Source organism: Epinephelus moara, chromosome 9, assembly GCF_006386435.1.
Source record: "Epinephelus moara isolate mb chromosome 9, YSFRI_EMoa_1.0, whole genome shotgun sequence".
Classification (NCBI taxonomy): Eukaryota; Metazoa; Chordata; class Actinopteri; order Perciformes; family Serranidae; genus Epinephelus; species Epinephelus moara.
Genome location: NC_065514.1, coordinates 36,977,563 through 36,998,079, shown reverse-complemented (window position 1 = coordinate 36,998,079; position 20,517 = coordinate 36,977,563). Strand labels below are relative to the sequence as shown.

Genomic DNA, 20,517 nt, shown 5'->3' with positions numbered 1-20,517 from the left:
GCTGAAGGGCTTATGATTGAAATGATACAGGAAGTGTGGTAAGATAGCGGCATGATGCGCACGTGAGTTTTTTTATTTTATGAATGAAGACAAAGAGGAAAAGTCGCTTATCTTAAAGCGAATACCATTGAGAACGGAGGGCATAGTGTGCCTGCTTAATATGCTTACTTTGATGACGCTATTACAGAATAACGGTAATTGTTTTCCCATGCAGTGATAATATTGTCTGCAGCACTGAATGGAGTAGTAGGCTGATCATATGAGACACACTTAACTTAGCAGTGAGGGAGGCTGATGATCGGATGGCTTAAACCGCCGGCTCTCTTGGGATTCGGGAGCTCCGGGGCTGGAGAGGCTGGAGACAGAATGAAGCGCTGGTTCGGGGTGGACGCCAGCTGTGAGTGAACCGGTCGGCTGAGAGTGGTGGCTGCTGCATGTGGAGGCCTGCGGTGATGATGATGACGATGACGAGGCGGAGGTGAAGCATGTCCAGGGACTGAAGCAAGGTGTGCGTGGAAGCTTGGCCGGAGTAAAGTCTGATTTATGGTCCTGCGTTAAATCAACGACGTAGGGTACGTGGCTACGCAGGAGGCTCGCCGTAGCCCCCGGCGTAGCCTGACGTGCACCTCCCAAAAAATGTAACTACACGTCGAGGCGACGCAGACCCAGCGCAGACCGAGAGGGCTGTGATTGGTTTGCTTGGTAGCAACGCATTTCCAGTGCCTCGATTGGTTCAATGGGTGCACATCCCATCTCCTACTTCTCCTCCTCCTTCTTCTGTTGCGATGTAGATGTTGCAGTATTAACATATTTTCTTCAACATCCAACAACTCCAACTCCAGCAAGATTTTCTCTCTTTCGGTCGCCATTGTTCACTGTGACTGGAAAAGCTGGAAGTTAAACAAAGAATCAACTAGAGACAACAATAACCATTCAGGAAAGGAACGCAGCCCCCTACCGCTCTGGCGGTGAATTGCACTGCGACGAAATGGAGTGACGGAGAAGTTCGAAGGGTTCACGACGGCGTCACGGCAACGACATAGGTACGTCGTTGATTTAACGCAGGACCATAAATCAGGCTTAACGGGGGACGGCGCGTGGCAGTCCGGGTGTACGTATGCGACGTGTCCCGGAGAAACAAATCATGTTACGTGTAGTTTGGGCCCACATCTTGAATCCGTACACGACACTGAGCTTGAGACTGAAGAAGGAAACGGAGGCAGAAGAGCGCGTTGACAATATGACTTAGAAACAGGTGAAATTGCCTGAACTGGAGGACGTGATGAATGAGAGATGAGGAATCGCACGAGGCTGTACAATCAGCAATAGACTGCAGGGAAAAAAAGGTAAGGTGAGCAATTGTCGACGCCGATTCTGCCTAGAATGACAGCTGAAAGCGACAGAGGAGAGAACAGATTTAAAATCTCATAGTGACAACCTGATTGGCTGATGGAGGTTGTGGCTAATTATGATAGGACAGCTAGAAAAGTGCACGCCCGGAGGCAGCTGATTGGAGGAAGCAGTGGGAGTGAGAGAGGGAGAATTGTGAATGAATGAGCATGGAAAGGTCTTCCTGACTGAACTTACGCTGAGCTTCATTAGTGCTTGTATAAATAAGAAATGCACATGGATATTGCTTGTCATTATTAGAAATTACAATTCTAATTGTTATTGTGCTCTGTAACTTGTATTGGTGTTCACAATACTCAGATGCCTCTGAAACATGTAAGTTAAAAATGACAAAAGATTAGAAATATAACACGTTTAGCTAAATTAGTCAGCAATTAGCAGATTTAAGCTTCAGATTAGGTTTCTTAAAAATGTGAATGGGTTATTTAAATCAACCTCAACCTCATGCATGTGTTTTCTACAATTATGGCATCCCTATCCCACTTGATTCAATCAGGAGAGGGAACTCCACAAATGTATCTATGTTTGAGTGGTGAGACTGCGAGACCCATGTTACTGAGCAAACACTGAGCTAGCGATGGCTGATGGCTGTCAGAATGTATAGTGATTTAACACTTAATAAAACACGTACATCACCTTACCTTCTGAGTTTGCTGTTGACTGCTCCAGTGGAGGCATGTCACTGTCTCAATCAGGAATAATTCCTGAAAGTGGTCTCTCTGATGATGCAAGCAATGCGCTCATGTGCAGCAAACAGCTGTGACAGGGAAGCACTTCCTTCTGTGGCTGTTGTTTTGTGTGTGTAGCCTACTGATGTGTTGTTGTTTTTCATCAAGTTTCATAGCAAACCATTTTCATTTAACTTTTTGGATGGTTCTTACAAGAGGACATGGAGTTAACAGCATCCATGACCTCCCTCCAGGCCTTTGATTTACCTGTCCTTGTCACACCACTACTAACAGAAGAAAATAAAATGTTTTTCTTAACCTCACTTCACCCAAAAAAAAAGCAGGTCTTCTCACAGATTTATTAACATTTCATGAATGAGACCCATGAATGTGACTTTAATAAAATATTTGAGGACAAAATGGCCTGTTCCAGGTTTTGCAGGGTACAATATCTGGTCTACTACACTACACATAACTATATATCCTTTTCAGCACATCCATGCATCATAATGGGTGCTGTCATTCTTGAGCATTAGTTGGTGCCTAAATATTCACGTGGTTGCTAAGGGATACATGCAACACATACATCAGCTAACATGGTAAAATCAGCAGTCAGCACCAGCTGGTGACAAATGTCTTTCAGATTCACCTGAGGCAGCAGGTCACAGAAGAACAAGCGTCTCATATACACTCCTGCTAATGTAGCAGCAGGCAGGTGTCAGCCATCTTTAATGTTTATTGTATGACAGCTCTTTTCCCCCGTGTGCTGCTGATGTCATCAGGAGCTTGCTGTTATTAATGAATAATGTCTAGCAGTGGGAACTTAGGTTTCAGGCCCAAAATGATTCCATAGCTTCAAATGATCTCAGCAGAGAAGGAACTTTTTATAAAACAATAAACAAATCAGCGTCATAAGTTGGGGAAACTACTCACAGGCCACAACAGGGCCACAGGGGCCTCATGCAATGACAGACTGTAGAATGGGGCCGACTGGCTGGCCATGAGCTTTACACTCAAATATTAGGTTCATATAGCACAGGATTATTTACTTTGGAAGTGTATATTTGATTAAAAAAAAAAAAAAAAAAAAACTTCTTACACAGCCAGCATTTAAGTAATTTAAAATGAAAAACAGGGGTGGAGGCACAAACCGAGGAAAAGAGACTGTCCTCTCAAGAAAAATGACAGCATCATTCATATCAGCGAATGCACCAAAATGACATGTATTTACATTCAAGTGACAGTGTTTTCTAGTGGCCCTAGTAATCATGAAGGGACCAAAGGAGAAAGTCAGTCGACATCATTGAGCCAAAAAGTCCATGTAGGGAGGACGTCAGGAAATATCAGACTCTACTCTACCCTGCATAAATGATGTTTATACCAGACACTTACAAAATAAGGCCAGGAGAATCATTAAAGATCCCAACCAACTGGATAACTGCCTTTTCTCCCTGTAAAGGAAGGATAGAAGGTACCAGATACACCAGGCAACACTGAGCGGCTCAGTAAAAGCTTCTACCCTCAGGACACAAGAGTCCTAAATACAGACCCTACCAAAGACACCACAATCCCCTATAGACCTATATTCTAATATTATTACATTGCTTTTAATATTCAAATCAATGGAAATGACAGATTGCATTTCACTAAAATCATACTCACATGATTCATATTATACTGTTCATATTCATATGATTTCATGTGACAAATAAATTGACTGACTGATAGTGTGTGGCGCTTGAAATTACATGTTGCCAATTGTGTACCACATCCTATGTCAACGATGTCCACCAGAGAACACACACTAATTATACGTCATATTGCTGTGTATTATGTGTGGCCCACTCCATGTAAATTTCATGTAAATCAGATGATCACATGAGACTGACTTCCTGTTGTGAGTGGGTGGCGCTATGACTCTAAGTCAACAGAGGCATGTAGATCTATTGGGGCCTGGACTCTTATCCATCATGTGAAATCTGGGAAGATTAAAATATGTAAAGTGAAGTTATAATGGCTTACTGTGTCATGCTGCGCCACCACAGTAGCGTTGTTTGGAGATAACTCTTCACAATAAGGCATCATTAAGGCTTTTCAAAAGAAATTTGAGGTCAGTGTGCCAGGATGAGAACATAAACGTAAAAAACAGGTAATTCCCTATTGCCAGTAAGTGGCGCTGTAAGTAAATATTGGCATGTAAATGTATTCAGGCTGGGACTTTTATGCAGCATGTACAATTTATAACACTTCCTGTTTTGTGGTGTGGCAGTATGAGGGAGATAAAGGGTTATTGAACGCCACCCTGGGAATTTCACCCCAGGAGTTTTAAATAAATATAAATAGTAATGGAAAGGCGCACAGGTAAGTTATACAAGGAAGTGCAGGAGACGTGGTTCAAAATTTAACAAATATTACCAAATATATTTAATTATTGGTCACAAAATAAGTTAACTAAATTGTTACACCCTGCTCTAGTGGCTGAGGCTTACCAGCAGTGAGGGGCAAACTGGGTGAAGGAGGTCCAAAATAAATGAAGAGCACCCCACTCGTACATGACACTCACACAGCAATGGTGAAGTGCAAAGAAAACCAAAACCAGGATCACACAGCACACCACCGTTGGCTCTCAGCAACTACAGGGAGAGGGGAGAACACAATTAGTTTAACACAATATAAACTGATACAAATCCCTTATAAAAAGTATAATAACAGGTGTCCAAACACAAAAAACACAAAGTATTAACAGCCTAGGACTGAAACTCAATAGAAATTATAAAACAAAAATCATTAAACTATTTCATTGTTAGTAACTTAGCAAACAAAAAACAAAAACAAAAAGAGTAAACAAATAAAAGGGTGTCTGACCAGAGATACTAAAACAAATGAACATAATCATTTAATTGAGATGAAAACGATAAATGATATGATAAGTGATAATACGATAAGTGACCAACCAATTAATTCAAAAGAATACCATGCACTCAAAAAAAACAAATTAAAGCTGTGTTGGGCGGCCTTACGCTATTTCGGCCACCAGCTCACATAGACAGTTAAAGACAAAAGTTTTAGACGATTTTAGACCCCTCTCCACTCTAGCTCACATCTTGCTAAAACTTTAGATTTTGATTGTATATAATTTTAAAGAACTAAAGTCAGTCCCCTGGTGCTGTGGCTGTTTGTGGTTATGTGGTTCTTTAGCCGCTAAGGAGAGGTGCAACTGAATGCAAGAGGATGATAAATCACTCAATAGACCCCTGAACAATTTGTCCCCCTCACTTCTGAAATGATGGCTACGCCCCTGCTGAGTTTGTCACTGAGAGGGAGAGACAAGCTGTGTGAAAGCAGGCAGATGGAGGTGGCTGTGAAATGTCTCCTCCCTTTAATTCCCAAACGGTGGGTCCAATCGTCAATCTGAACATGCCAGCAGACAGATGCACTCGTCCTAAACGCAGCTATATAGTTTTTATGTTTGTGGAGTCAAAAATGCAGATTTCCGATGTCTAGCTCACAGCTGACAATTTCTCCACATTTGCTCATGTTATTTTCAGAGGCTCTAGCTCACTTCCTGTTGGATTTAGGTCAGGGGTGTCAAAGAGACGAACAAGCCAGTTTTGGTTTGATCTTTCTACGACATTCGTACGGGTTGCAGTGGCCATTTTCAGGTAGATTGAGATGGTTTTAAAATGTGTCGAACTCCTCCCTTTAATTCCCAAACCGTGGGTCCAGTCGTCAATCTGAGCATACCAGCAGAGCGATACACTCGTCCCGAATGCAGACATATAGGTTTTTATGTTTATGGAATAAAAAATTTGATCTTGATCGCTAGTGGAACAAGTCTAGGTCACAGCTGACAATTTCTCCACATTTGCTCATGTTACTTTCAGAGGCACTAGCTCATTTCCTGTTGGATTTACGTCAGGGGTGTCAGCACGTGATTTGTAGGTCTCGAGGAGACAAACAAGCCAGTTTTGGTTTGATCATTCTACCACATTCCTACAGACTGCAGCAACCATTTTAATGTGTCTAGGTGGCACAACGATTGTCAGGAGGTTTTGTGACATGTCACCTTTATCAGGGCATAAAATCCAAACCATTTGAGTAATGACAAAGTTGTTCAGAGGAACTGTTTAGCAGGACTTGGCCTGTCATGTATGCATGTTTGAAGTCGATATGATAAACGGTGTAAGAGTAGATATTTGAGTAAGAGAATTTTTGAAAAATGACATCTTACTTTATAAGGGCAAATAGCTCACTTCCTGTTGGATTTAGGTCAGGGGTGTCACGTAAGTTGTAGGTCTCAATGAGATGAACAAGCCAGTTTTGGTTTGATCTTTCTACGACATTCCTACGGGCCGCAGCGGCCATTTCAGTGTGTCTAGGTGGCGCTAGAGAGCCCATTTTGGCACTTTTGGTGTTCATTATAAAATTTTTCGCCAGTCCTGACATGCGCGCCAATTTTGTTGAGTTTTTGAGCATGTTTAGGGGGGCAAATTGCGGTTCAAAGAGACGGCGGGAGAAAGAAAGACAGAAAGAAAAAGAAAGAATAAACGTACCAAAAACAATAGCCGTTGGCCGAGGTCCCTAATTACCTGATCCCAATTAACCCTCCACACACACATTCCACGCACAGCCAGTTAGTGTGTATGACCATCAATCCAACCCTCTCGGTCCTCACAAACACCCACGCATCCACACACACACAGTCCCGACTGGGCAACTGCCACTGAAGCCCGCCACTAGGAGAGAAAACCGGACGCTGGAGGACCGGAACATCTCTCCCATGTATTTTCAAGGGTCAGGGGCGATGCAGGCGTTGAAAATGCCGCAATTGCTGAAACCATATTCACTGTTAAAGGCACTGGAAGAGGGAGCTTCATAGCTTGTGTACATAATCAGAGGTTACAATAATAATTCACATAATGTACAGTATATCAATAGTAAGAAAATGGAAGATTATTGTTGGAAAGTATTTTCAGTCAGACAATTTAAATTATTACTTTTCAGTTTAATGAGTTCTGTTTCTGATCTAGAATAGAGCGCCTGTGGCGAGATGTCTGGACCAGCGTGACACACCTTTACTATGAAGTTCTTCACAGTCTCGAGGAAGATGGCCTGTTGCATTTGGCAGATGTTGTTCATCTGTTTTGTGCCCACTATGTTTTCCTTCCACGTCTGGCAGAGGCCCTTCACACCTTCACAGAAGGCTGGGACAACCATCCTTTAAGGTCTGAAGGTGGACTCTCCCCGAACCAGCTCTGGGTTATGGGTCACATGAAGAACCCTCGTGACCCGAACGAAGATTTGCAGGTTTGTTGAAGCTCAAACTCAAAGCGCTGCGTACAAAGGCAAAGTGCAGTTGACAAGTTTTGAACCTGAATATGTGGAGGCGAACGTTTCTATGAAAACAATCAGATTTTTTTGTTTTAATTTGAATGGTGTCAATATCTTCAACAGTGTGGAAGGAGTAGAAGGTTAAAATTCAGGAGCAAGTTGTTGAATGATATTTTTGTGTGTGTGTGTGTGTGTGTGTGTGTGTGTGTGTGTGTGTGTGTGTGTTACTTTATTGAAGTGATCAAATAGAGCAAGTAAACAAAGCAAAATTTATGATAGATGTACTACATGTTCTGATTGCTTAAACATTATACACATTTTATTCTTTTTTGAAATATTTCTAAATCATTAGCCTCATAGCTTAATAAGTCATATTTTGGCTAAATTGTGATATCTACCTAGTTCTACCCTAACACTGCTGATTCACCGTGCATTATCGTGCTACATACCTTAAAATATGACTTAGGCAGTTATTCTATGAGGCTAACAAATGCTGTTTCATACAAAATAATATTAAAATCTTTTTTTTTTTTCCAGAACATGACGCTATTTGGAACTGGCTGGGAGACGTTTGATGCTGTGCATGAGGAACCATATGGAGTTCAAGTCCAGGAAATTCAGTGCCCTCTGAGTCCGTATATTATGGAAACTGTACAGTCCATGATGAATCCCTTGGCATCATCTGAATCACTTGGCAGAGACATTTACATAACAATGGTTCAGTGTATTGAAAGTCTAAGGGCAACACAAGAAACGCCTGAGATGAAACCTTGCAAAAGATTTAATGGTATGAAGTTATGGTATGGCATGAAGAAACATTTGCAGACAGTCTACTTGTTTGAAGAAAAGGGTTGCTCTAACATCCGTTCAATTTAACACGAGACAGGATTCCTGATTATGACAGTGTTGTGCATCCACATTCAAGTAAAGTGTTACCAAACTAACTTTGGAGTGAACCATCATAAACAGAAAAGCAATGGTTTTGTAACAGTGAAAACAAAGTTGACTGAAACAGGAAGTGTAAAAATGTCAAAAGAATAAAACATTTGATTTGACATGTCGCAGTTACTTGGTGGTTTTCCTTTAGACAGTGGTTACACCCTGTCAAAGAAAGGTTTGCCCGTGGCACATGGCTAGTGTCAAAATGTTTTTGAACTCACTGTATGTTTTCAGGTGAGCTGAGGGTAATGTGACTGTGCGACTGCAGGCGCTTACAGTTGGAAAACAAACAGTGTGTTTTGTGTCACAGTCATGGTGGAATTTCATATGTATAAGAAAGTCCTTCTTCTCACTTGGCAGAAGAGGCTTGTGCCGTTGTCCAGTCATCCACTGCATGATGCGTCCTACAGTCAAGCCTTCCGGAGTAAAGCTGTTGTTGCTGGGGCCCTCTTGTTCTTAATGAAGAGATTAACACAATGTTAGTCTGAATTGAAAATACATTTTAGTTTTCCAAGTTGATAAAATCTCTTACATAAACACAATATACACAAATCATATTGACCTTTTGAGTATAAGAACATTTGATAAATCAAAGCAGAAACTAGAAAGAGATTTTAACAAAAGCTGCATTTGTTGTGACTGGATGACAGGCATTATGTTGTGGCAGTTGTTCAGACACCTCCAGTTATTGTCAATATAACTATGCAAGTCATCCATCTGTGAGCCCTCCATGTCTAGTTTCATGAAACTCTGTTATCCAGAGGTCACAATATTACATTTCATCAATTACATTCATTTTAAACAATGACATCAAGTTTCCAAAAACGTTTAGATTTCATAGGTTGTATAGTTTGAATCAATTAACCATTTGCACTGCACTATATAAAATGTACTGCAGGATAGCATAAAAAGTTAACCTCTTTATTACTCTCTTGGCTAAAACATAACAGAATCCTCAATTTCCTGAAGGTAGTCCTGGAGAAAGTTCATGATGTTTACTTTCTTTTGGTGCTTGGCAGAACCAATCTCACTGAAGACAGGGCGGCTCCTCTCCAGGAGGAAGGCTGCATCCGCCCTTAAGAAGAAGGAAGTGCATTTCAGTCTGCATTCAACATTGTAATTCTTGTTCAATTAAAAGACATTCATGCTCAATTAAAAGCAGTCTAAAATGTAATTCAATTCAAATAAACACAAGAAGTTTTTGCTCTAGAAAAGGATCAGCACTCAGTGAATAACCTAAGCCCTATGATAAGCTATTATGGCAAGGCTTAACTATACAGACCAGTGAGCAGTGATAACTAACATGTCTTTGGGGTCATCGGGTGGGAACCTCCTTTCACCGGTGTTTCGTCTAGTTGGTCCCACGACACCTCCAGGAATCTAGACAGTGATCTCTGGCGTCCCAGAGACACTCCCCTAATGCCAGGTCTCACTGCTCTCCACACAACCCAATAACCTCCTTTACCTTACTTACACATGGCTTTCTCAGCCCAAACAGCACTGCCACCTTCAACCAAACCCAGGCTCCGTACATGCAAGCTCCAGGTAGAAGTAGTGCTGATACTACCTTTCCTAGCACATTCACCATACTCTATTTCACACGCTACATAGCATAACTACAATATAAGCTAAAGTTAAAGGAGCTAAATGAACTTACAGGATCAGCAAGCACACTCACCTTGCCGCATGGCCTCAAACAAAATGGATTCAAATAGGCCACTCCCACACTTAAATACTTCCTCTTCCTGGATTTCCTCCTGAGAGGAAGTGGATCTCTCCACCTGATCTCAAGGAGTTATGTGCCCTGTTTAGTAGTTCCCCCTGCTGGCCCCCAACTGACATTATTTCTTCTCTTATAGATAAACTGGCTACATTTAATTGCTTCATCTGACATTTCCCTCACTGTCTTCCTCAAACTCTGTCCCCGCACTCCGAGTTCCCCCAGGAGCGAGACAGCTGATCTTGCTATGAATCCCCTACACCCCACTTCCACTGGACAAATCCTAGTCTTCCATCCTCGCTGCTCAGCTTCTGCTCCTAAGTCTGCATATCTAAGCTTTTTTCTTTCATAGGCTTCTTCCACTGAGTCTTCCCAAGTAACTGTCAGCTCAATGAAATAAACTATCCGTTGACTCAATGACCACAACACTATGTCAGGCCTCTGCTTGGTACAAACTATTTCCTGGGGAACAACAAGCTTTCCCCCTAAATCTACTTGCATTTCCCAATCACAAGCAGCTTCTAGGCGGCCACACCCTTGCCTCCTTACTAACTTATCCCTTCTGTATTTCTCTCCCTCACGGACAAACTGAATTACTAAACTCCTATCCTTAACACCTTCTGAATATACCGTATCATCTTCCCCTGGAACAAACAGTGGCAGACAGAGGTCTTGATCATGATCTTTGGTAGGTCACACAGCTGCAGGCCTTTTCTGAGCTGGTCGAGCATCGATATGACTCTCATGCTGGAGTGAAGTACAACAGTTCTAATGGACAAATGTTTCATCAGGAGAATCTACTTTAGTGGTAAATCTGTTACATATAGAGGAAAAAAAAGACAAAACTACTTTTTTTTTTTTTTTAATTATCATTATTATTAGTTGGTGACATGTAAAGAAGCTTAACAACACAGCTTTGCATTAAACCAATGCCATGTTACTTGTAATCCATGTTTTAGACATGACCAAACAAGTAGCCTAATTCAAGTCACAAAATTATTGTACAATACACCCTTGCCTGAAAACCAGAAATGTCACCAACATACCTTATCATACTGTCTCTTTTTTCCATAGACACGATTCCAGTGTATCCGCAGCTCACAATATCGTCAACCAGGTCATTGATGTTGTCATTACTGGTGCTGTTTATCTGAAGGTGTCAAGTGAAATTAAGTTGCATTGTATCATTGTTCTCTACAGGCAACAACCAAAAAAGTAATTGTGCAAGCCATATCATAATCAGGTTAATGCAATTACTGACTTTGATAAAATTGTATTTACCCTCTCAATAAGCTGTGACAGTTCAAAATCTGTTACATCACTGGCAGACACTTGTATGCTGTCAGACTCACCGGAGCAGAGATATCTGAAGCACCACTCGCGCATGAAGTTAGGGCAAGGTCCGCCTTGTGCCAGACTAGCTGCCATGACCAGGGTTTCCTCCAGGATTTTTTGAAACTGTGGGGGAGGGCTCCGGCGATGACGGAAACTGAATGTTTTTATAAATACCCTATTTATTCACTACACAACTGTAGCAAAACTATATACACAACTGTAGCCTAATCTAATGGCACAGTTTGCAGCATGGATGAGAGCACTTTATTCTTCTTGATTTTTTGAAAAAGAGCTCAAAGGCTCTGTCGTATGAAGTGGCCCATTGATGCTGCCTGTTCCTCAGGTCTGTCTTCACCTACACATAAAAACAATTAAAAGGGTGTTGAATACTGTTGAACCTGAATGTGCTCTTACACTGACCAGGTTGTCTGGAGAGGGGGTGTGGTAAACAGGTAGCAGGTGTCGCAAATTAATAAATGGCCCCCCTTTGACGGTGCCACTGGCGTGCACATGTGAGTTGTTGACAGCGACAACGTGTGTGTCGGCTTCGTCTAGTGTACCAAGTGCAGCACGGTGCTGGTATAGGACAGCAAAAAGACGGGGACCTCAACACTTAAGAGGCACATCACGAAGGCTTGCCATGGAAAGAAAGACGAGAGTCAGCCTTTAATGTCCATGTTCGTATCCTTAAAAAAATGTCGGGTTTAAACCGGGCTCGGGCTCGTAATTATAGTTAAAGGGACGGACTGGGCTCGGACAGAACATGCACAGGCTCGGGTGGGGTCGGGCTGGATTTTTTGGGCCCGATCTAAGCTCTACACAGCACTGAGGAATGCAGGAGAAACTTAAAGTTCTTGTTAACTGCAATGATCCTGAAGGGCCTGTCAGACTCATTTAAGCCATTTTCCATCCATATTACACAAAGTGATGAGAAGTTAAGTTTCACCAAGTTTAAAACAAAGCTAAGGAGCTATGAGAGCACGGAAAAGTTCAATGCCGTTTGCTCAGATGATGACAGCGTGATGAAAGTGAGAGGAAGAAACAGCAGGAACGTTAACGTTAACATTAGGGTCGTTTTCACAGACTTGAACAAAAAATGCATCAAACTTAACCTTGCTTAGGTAGGCTACCTTTCTCTCACCCTTTTCTCTCCCTCTACTTCAGACAGTTGTCTCTTTGCCTCCCCTCCACTCTTGAGCGCCCCGCAGTACAGCCAGAAAGGCAGGAGATGACTCCGGTGTTCGTTTTTCAAAATAAAGTTAATTGCAGCGTAGTGTCACATAACATTTCATGATATTTAAATTATCATTTCAAACTCTGATTATGGTAAGTATATGTGCGCAAATATAGGCTATACACACACACATCCCAGCAAGCATTTTTTGGTTTAAAAAACGTCTAATAGCCGTCTACATGAAGACCTGACGTCTAGGCTAAATCACGGCTGAATTTGGGCTTTCAGTGAAAATTTGGTAGACGTCTAACCATAGCCAAAGTGTAGACGTCATCAATTATACGTCTAATCAACGACTTCATGTGTACGTCTATTAGATGTCAGAATTATGTCTAGGCTAAATCACGGCTGAATTTGGGCTGTCAGTGAAAATTTGGTAGACGTCTAACCATAGCCCAAATACAGATGTCATCAATTATACGTCTAATCAACAACTACATGTATATGTCTAATATATGTCAAAATTATGTCTAGGCTAAATCAAACCTGAATTTGGGCTACCAGTGAAAATTTAACAACTACATGTTTAAGTCTAACATATTGCAGAAAAATGTCTTAAGGGTTCCTTAGGTTCAATTATTCTGTTAATAATTCAATTGAAACAGATCAAATGTAAAACATTTATTAACATAAATGCCACATTTTAACAAACAATATTTAACAAACAATTTAACAAAAATAAGATATAAAATATAGATATAAATATATTTAAGACAACTACACACAATAAAAATTAAGGGAAAATAAAGAACATTGTAAATGACATTACTTAAAATAAATAAAATAACCAAAAAGGTGACCCAAAAACAGTGGAGAAAAATGGCCACTCACTTACAACTTCCATGGTTGGGAAGCAATGATATAGACAGTAATTGGGTTAAAACCCTCCATTGCCGCTTGCGGCTATATTATTATTTTAATTAACTGAACTAATAAAATATGAACTATTTTTTTGTGTAATCACCCCCCCCCAGCTCTCCCTGGGGCCTGCTTCAGGTGTTCAGCCACTGAATTTTTGATTTCCACCTCTGTGGCGGACTTGAAGTTTGTCATCACTGCATCTGTCAAGTCAGAAAGAATTTGATAAGAAAAGCAAATTACAGTTGTGACAGGGAATCAAAACACTTGTGATTGAGTATTTGTGTCAGCAAAACCCAACATACCGATAATGACAGAGAAGAGTTCCGTTTTTTCGAAGGCTATTTTCTCCAGATGACCGCCACCTCTCATGTTGAATTTGGCCATGAGGGAGTTTTTCAAAAGCCTGTAACAGAGAAAAAGTTGGGATATTTCACTGTGGACAAAGAGGTAAATTTCAAAATGACAGGTAAAAATTATTTTTTAAATGATATTTTTGGGTATTTGTGTTTTAATAAGACAGCACAGCGCAGAGTACTCTGGCTGGCATTATGTGGACTGCGGGCATAAGCCTGCTGATTGGCAAGTAGTGTTGCTTTTGTCAACGAAAAGTATAACTAAATATCGTCGTTAACGAACCTTTATCACGTGACGAAAACGAGACGAGACGCAACGTAAATGGTGGTCATGTGACGATAACTATAATTAAATACATAATGCAATATTGTTGACGAATAAAAACGAGACTAAATGTGGTTTACAAATGTTGACGAATAAAAACGAGACTAAATGTGGTTTACAAAATAAAACCTCTGCTAAAATGTCTCTTTATTTTCGTTGACCAAAACGAGACGAGACGAAATAACGTTATAATGTTCAGTCCCGTTATTATTATTATTTTGCAGTATTTCTGTTTCCTAGGCTGTGCGTCGCACTGCGCAGACGGATTACAGCCGTGACAATATACAGTACAACATCACTCGCTCTTATGTGATATTGCTTTTATACAACAGTTCAACAACAGCTTAAACAGCAATGCTGAGTAAGGAAATATTAACAAAAGGTGATGAAATAAATTATTTAAGTATGTTATGTAGCTCTGCGAAAAAAAAACAGTTCCCCCAGTCTGTTGCCAGGCAACACGGAACACACACCAGGAACTCACAAGCTACTTTTACATTGATCTGCAACTGTGTAACTTCGTCCAGTTCGGCTGAGGAGACGTTGGCAAACCTGGATGTTGGCACGGCTGGATTCAGCTTCCTCTCTCCCTCATCCTCATCAGTACCTCATCAGATGGTCATTGATAATTCCTGACCGTTATCGCTTAATTTTTGCTCCTCTCCAGTTTGTCGAGGTCGGCTGATGTTACACAAACACACCTGGAGGTCTGCACAGAAGAGTCCTGGCTTTCCTTTTCCTCGTCCTCTCCTGATGACCACTCATAATTTAATTCAAATGTAATTTTGGAAAATATCCATCTTCTTGGTGTAACGCTAGTGTCAGTTTGTGTCAATGTAGCGAGTGTGAAAGTTGGTTAATTAACGGCTGTATTTATATTTATTACACGGCTCTATTAAATGCTGTATTCTGATTGGTCAGACGCGGCATTCAGAGGTCGGATATTACTGTGTAATGACCGTTGCTATGTAGCCCAGCGTTGCTAGGGACGCTGCCCTGACAAGGAGATTCAGCCGTTGCCTGTCGGGAGTTATTTTCCCAGTATTCACCGGCTCATTATACATTATCCCTTACTTATAACACCTGTGAGCGGAGTGATTTTACTGTTACAAGTCCCAGTGATGTTATACTCTATATCAGCACTCACAGAATGCCACTCGTCCAATCAGATTACTCGGTCGGAACTAACTGTTGTATAAATAAATATATATTTAGCTCTAACTAGCAGCTAATTTAGAAAAGAAAATTTTGGTTTGGTTATACTATACTAGGTGCTTATACTATATTGACTGGGTATAATAGAATTGCATTACTAAAAAGAGACTAAAATACAATTTTCATTGACTAAAACTAGACTAAAATGTCATCAGTTTTCATCGACTAAAACGAGACGAAAATAGTCATGGATTATTCTGACTAAAAAAAGACTAAAATGCTCAGACTTTTAGTTGGCTGAAACTTGACTAGACAAAAAGAGTATGAACGTGACTAAAACTAATAAAAACTAAAATGACAGTTTGACACAAAGACTAGACTAAAGCTAAAATTAAAACAGGCTGCCAAAAACAACACTATTGGCATGTCATTCACGCAGCATTCTCCTCCCTTCCACTTTTCAAAGTCCACGTTGCTATATGAAACAGTAGCCTCTGAGCTAGAAACATACACGCTGACAATTGTTAGTTTATTTTTAATCATTAAAAATCATATCATAGTCAACATACATTTATCATTGTTTTGTGGCGTTAACTGTTGTAGGAATTTAGCCTGGCATTATTTTGAAAGGCCACCGTCCCTGCATCCTGGCTCCGTTCAAGACAATTGTGATTGTTTTAAAGACATCCATACTAGCCGGAAATTTAGTCCTCTATGCCAAAATTAGAGTGTAGCCAGACCCATCTTTAGCGCAGTGGAGATAGGTCTGGCTGTTGAGACTTTAAGTGCGGACAGTTAGGAGAGGGGAGAGAGGGGGATGACATGCAGCAAAGGACCCATGGTCAGATTCTAACCTGGGTCACTGCAGTGAGAACTGTAGATTCCACAAGTGATAAGCGCTCTACCGGTTGATCAACTTGGAGTGCTCCAAAAATGTGTTTTAAAGATTTGCATTGTGACAACATTAAACACTGATTGTGTACAGATAGAGTGCAGACGTTTAACGCAAGAAAGTGAGCAAACTGCACAAATTGCATCAGAGACAACTTGAACTGACTTGGTATCTTGAATATTTTGTGACTGAGAGAAATATGTAAACAATATCTATGTTTACATGGACACAAATAATTGGAATGAATTCCTTAACCAAATATCAATGCTTTATGTATACATGTCATTCTGAAGATTCAGATCTAATTCAGCCCGTTCAGAAAGAAATTTAATTCCGAACGAGAGGGGTATTTTATGTCGTGGTGTGTTATTTTGAAAGGCATGCATGTAAACACTCCATGCAAATGTGTGATGACGTTCCTCCTTTTGGATAAAAAAAGTTCCTTATTTCAAACAAAACTGTTCCACAGGGGAGAGTTTTAGTTTACATCAAACTGTTGCTTGAATGAAAGGATAAAAATAAAAGCAACTACTGTGCTAAATAGATGAAATATATCTCCAACTCCATCTTCATTGTTGATTATGCGATTTATTCATCAATTTGTGCATGTCACACATCTATTCAGATTAAATGTGTTGGTGCATGTCAACAACATACCGGATCAGAATTATTTCAGTCAGAATGAGAAAAAAGGTGTGCATGTAACCATAGCTAGTGTTTAAGCCCCCATTAACACTATTTTAGAAGAGGCAAAATTAAAACATTTGAGGCCTACCTCTTTGGAAAACTCCATGGATTTTGCACCCAACTGCATAGGATTATTCCTTAGGTTGTATAATTTCATATTAGTATCTAAATTCCAGCTTTACCATTGGGCTGGCTACAGCCTCTTAACAGACGTTATGTCAGCCAAGCTCTTCACAGGGCCATCTCATTAAGTATATGGTGCTACAAATGTGTTTTTATAGGCTAATATTTGTGTGATTTTCATTAATGTCCACACATACAGTATGTTTAAATTTAATTTTTTCTTAAATCATAACATATCAAAGTAAAAAAAAGTTGTGTTTAGGTTTGTGTAAGGTCAAAATAAAATTTTAGTGGATTAATAAGGTTTTACCTGTCCAGCATCCTCTTCGTGCCATCCTTGACAGTTTTGCTGCCTATTCTGCATAGCTGGGACACCTGAAAACAATGCATCAGGCTGTTGAGCAGTTGTAAGTAAGACAGGCATATCCAGTGTTTCCGCTACATTCATTTAGCAGCGGCGACACGCCGCTGCCAAATTATTGCCGCCGCTGCTGCTCCTTCAAAACATTTATTTTGCAAATGCACCACCACCGCTCTGAGACATCTGTGCACAGCGCAGCAGCCAGTGTAGTGAGGAGAGCAGCGGTGAGGGGAGGGGGGAGTAGGGGAAGGCTCCTATTTAGGGATGCACCGATCAGCCGAATATTGCAAAAAACCACACATTCGGTATTCGGTGGAATAAGTGAAAAGCAAGGCCGAATAATAGGGGCGTGTTTTGATAACGCAATCAAACAGCGTGCGGCGACGGACGGAGTAAAATGTTGGCAGTGTGGTGATATTTTACTCCGTCCGTCACCGCACTCGCATTTGCGACTAAAAATAGTTTTGTGCGAGCAAAATAAATCATTCAGCACGCTGTGTGAGTACAGATTTCAACCAGCAGCAGAAACGAAACAGCGAATCCCGCCGGTTGTGGGTTGAACAGGGGTCACAGACACGGACAGGACATATTCCTGTCAAATACGGCGGCGCATGATAACGGCTTACCGGCGACGGAGAAATCCGGCTCCAGGTGAATAACTTGTTGTACCTGAACAGCCGAGCCATGGCGGCACACAGTATGTGGCGTGTCAGAGGAGAAACGAGCCGTTCACATTTCTGTGGCAGGTAACGGCCCACAAACCTCACCGCACTTTAGGGACTGTTCTTTACTTATGAAGGGACTTGTCAGGGGAGGAGGGTGGCTGGTTGATTTTTATTTCATTTATTTTATTTTGATCCCCCCTATGTTAATCACTTATTGATGCTGTTTTTGAAGTATGAATAAGTCAGTAAGTATGGATGGAGGGATGTCTCTCACCCCCCCCCCCCCCCCCCCCCCCCCGCCAACCCTGCTGCTGAAAAGAATCCTAGAGGAAACACTGCATATCTATGTAATATGTTGTAATATGTGGCATTGTGTTGTGTTGTGTGTGCTGTGTATGTTGTGTGGCATTATGTGCCGCACAGCGTGCACAGCACACACGTGTGTGGTGTATGGTATTATGCTGGTACTTGTACTCATTATGTGGTGTTATGTTGCGTGTGCATTAGATGTTGTGTTTGTATGTAAGTTTTATGAAGTGGTGTGTATTTTGTTTTATGTAGGACTACAGATGTAAATTAGCTTTCTGCTAAATCTGTTGCGCCCATTTTTTTTTTTTTTTTTTTAAATGATTTATGCAAGCATGTGTGACATAATGTGATCTAGCGTGTGTGTGGCTAGGGATGGGTGTAGGTGGGTGGTTGCTTACTATTGCTGCCCGGTTCTCCCTAATCTTCAGATTAGTTTCGAGCTCATCAAACTCCTCCACAGAGGTCAACGTCGTTAAGCTGAAAGCATCAGATGGTTCCACATCTCGGGCAACCCTTCTCAGGCCCTCTGAGATTTCCAGGAGCAGCGTAATCACTTTCCTTTGAAATTCTAAATCCAACATGTGCACTGTTAATAAACCTATATTAAATACATAAAAAAGAGTACATTTTGCCTGTCCAAATCCATCTAACACACAATCTGGCTGAAATATTAAAAAAATGTATTTACAATCAATTCATAACTTACTTTTTTCTGACATTGGAAATTTGTCTGGCCTCCCTGAAATGAAACGGTAAATATCAAATATTATTATGCACTCTTATAATGCATTGTTCTTTAATTTGAGATCAATACAAATTGCCTTTTATTACTTTCTTTCCAAATTATCCTTTGTTTTTCATAACTTTTGGGGTTCTCCTCATGTAGCACCTATTCCTAGTGGTTGTAAGGAAATATGAAGTTATTAAAAAAATATTCACTCATCTTAAATCTTAGGCATAATGTGTGTACATTCTTACCATGTGGCATTCTGCTTGAGGTTCGACGAGTCCCAGTGTCTGTAAAGAAATAACATTAACAACTGCAATATTAAGCATATAAAGAATCACAATATTAAATCCCCATCCAAAATCTCAAACTTGTCTATATTTACCTTGTGGAGTTCTGCTCTGGTTATGAGTCCCAGTGGCTGTAAAATAATAAGTGCAATATTAAACATCTTTATTACAATATTAAATCAATATCTGAAATCTTAAAAATCAGGTCCATTCTTACCTTGAGGAGTTCCGCTTGAGTCGCGAGTCCCAGTAGCTGTAAAAAAAAAAAAAAAAAACATTAACAAAAACACTATTAAACATAACTACACGCTTACAATATTCAATCTCCATCCAAAATCTCAAACATGTCTACTCTTACATTGTAGAGTAGTGCTGGTTTTACGAGTCCCAGTGGCTGAAAATAATTGCAATAATCAATATATTATTTACAATATTCAATCAACATCCGAAATCTTTAACATCAGGTCCATTCTTACCTTGAGGAGTTCTGCTTGAGTCTCGAGTCCCAGTAGCTGTAAAAAAAAAAAAATAAATAATACATTAACAAAAACACTATTAAACATAACTACACACTCACAATATTCAATCTCCATCCAAATCCAATCCAAATCTCAAAATTGTCTATATTTACCTTGTGGAGTTCTGCTCTGGTTCCGAGTCCCAGTGGCTGTAAAATAATAAGTGCAATATTAAACATCTTAATTACAATATTCAATTAACATCCGAAATCTTAAACATCAGGTCCATTCTTACCTTGAGGAGTTCTGCTTGAGGTTCGACGAGTCCCAGTAGCTGTAAAAAAAAAAAAAAAAAACACTATTAAACATAACTACACACTCACAATATTCAATCTCCATCCAAAATCTCAAACATGTCTACTCTTACGTTGTAGAGTAGTGCTGGTTTTACAAGTCCCAGTGGCTGAAAATTAATAATTGCAATATTTAACATATTATTTCAAATATTCACTCAACATCCAAAATTTTGTGTTCAAATACACACAAGAAGTTTGTGCTCTAGAAAAAGGATCAACACTCAGTGAATAACCTAAGCCCTATGATAAGCTAATATGGCAAGGCTTAACTATACAAACCAGTGAGCAGTGATAACTAGCATGTCTTTGGGGTCATCG

At 40.4% G+C, this 20,517-nt stretch overlaps 1 protein-coding gene across 1 annotated transcript in view; it reads right to left on the bottom strand.

Annotated features, from left to right (window-relative positions):
* Positions 1 to 19,239: 19,239 nt before the first annotated feature.
* LOC126395341 (serine/arginine repetitive matrix protein 2-like) overlaps positions 19,240 to 20,517 on the bottom strand; it is a 5,198-nt gene continuing 3,920 nt past the window's right edge. The window contains exons 6-13 of the mRNA XM_050052747.1: positions 20,139 to 20,177; positions 20,017 to 20,052; positions 19,862 to 19,897; positions 19,744 to 19,779; positions 19,603 to 19,638; positions 19,481 to 19,516; positions 19,347 to 19,385; positions 19,240 to 19,263 (exon numbers count right to left, since the gene is read on the bottom strand). Coding sequence (XP_049908704.1) covers positions 19,247 to 19,263; positions 19,347 to 19,385; positions 19,481 to 19,516; positions 19,603 to 19,638; positions 19,744 to 19,779; positions 19,862 to 19,897; positions 20,017 to 20,052; positions 20,139 to 20,177 — 275 coding nt within the window. The 3' untranslated portion in view covers positions 19,240 to 19,246. The remainder of the gene's footprint in view (positions 19,264 to 19,346; positions 19,386 to 19,480; positions 19,517 to 19,602; positions 19,639 to 19,743; positions 19,780 to 19,861; positions 19,898 to 20,016; positions 20,053 to 20,138; positions 20,178 to 20,517) is intronic.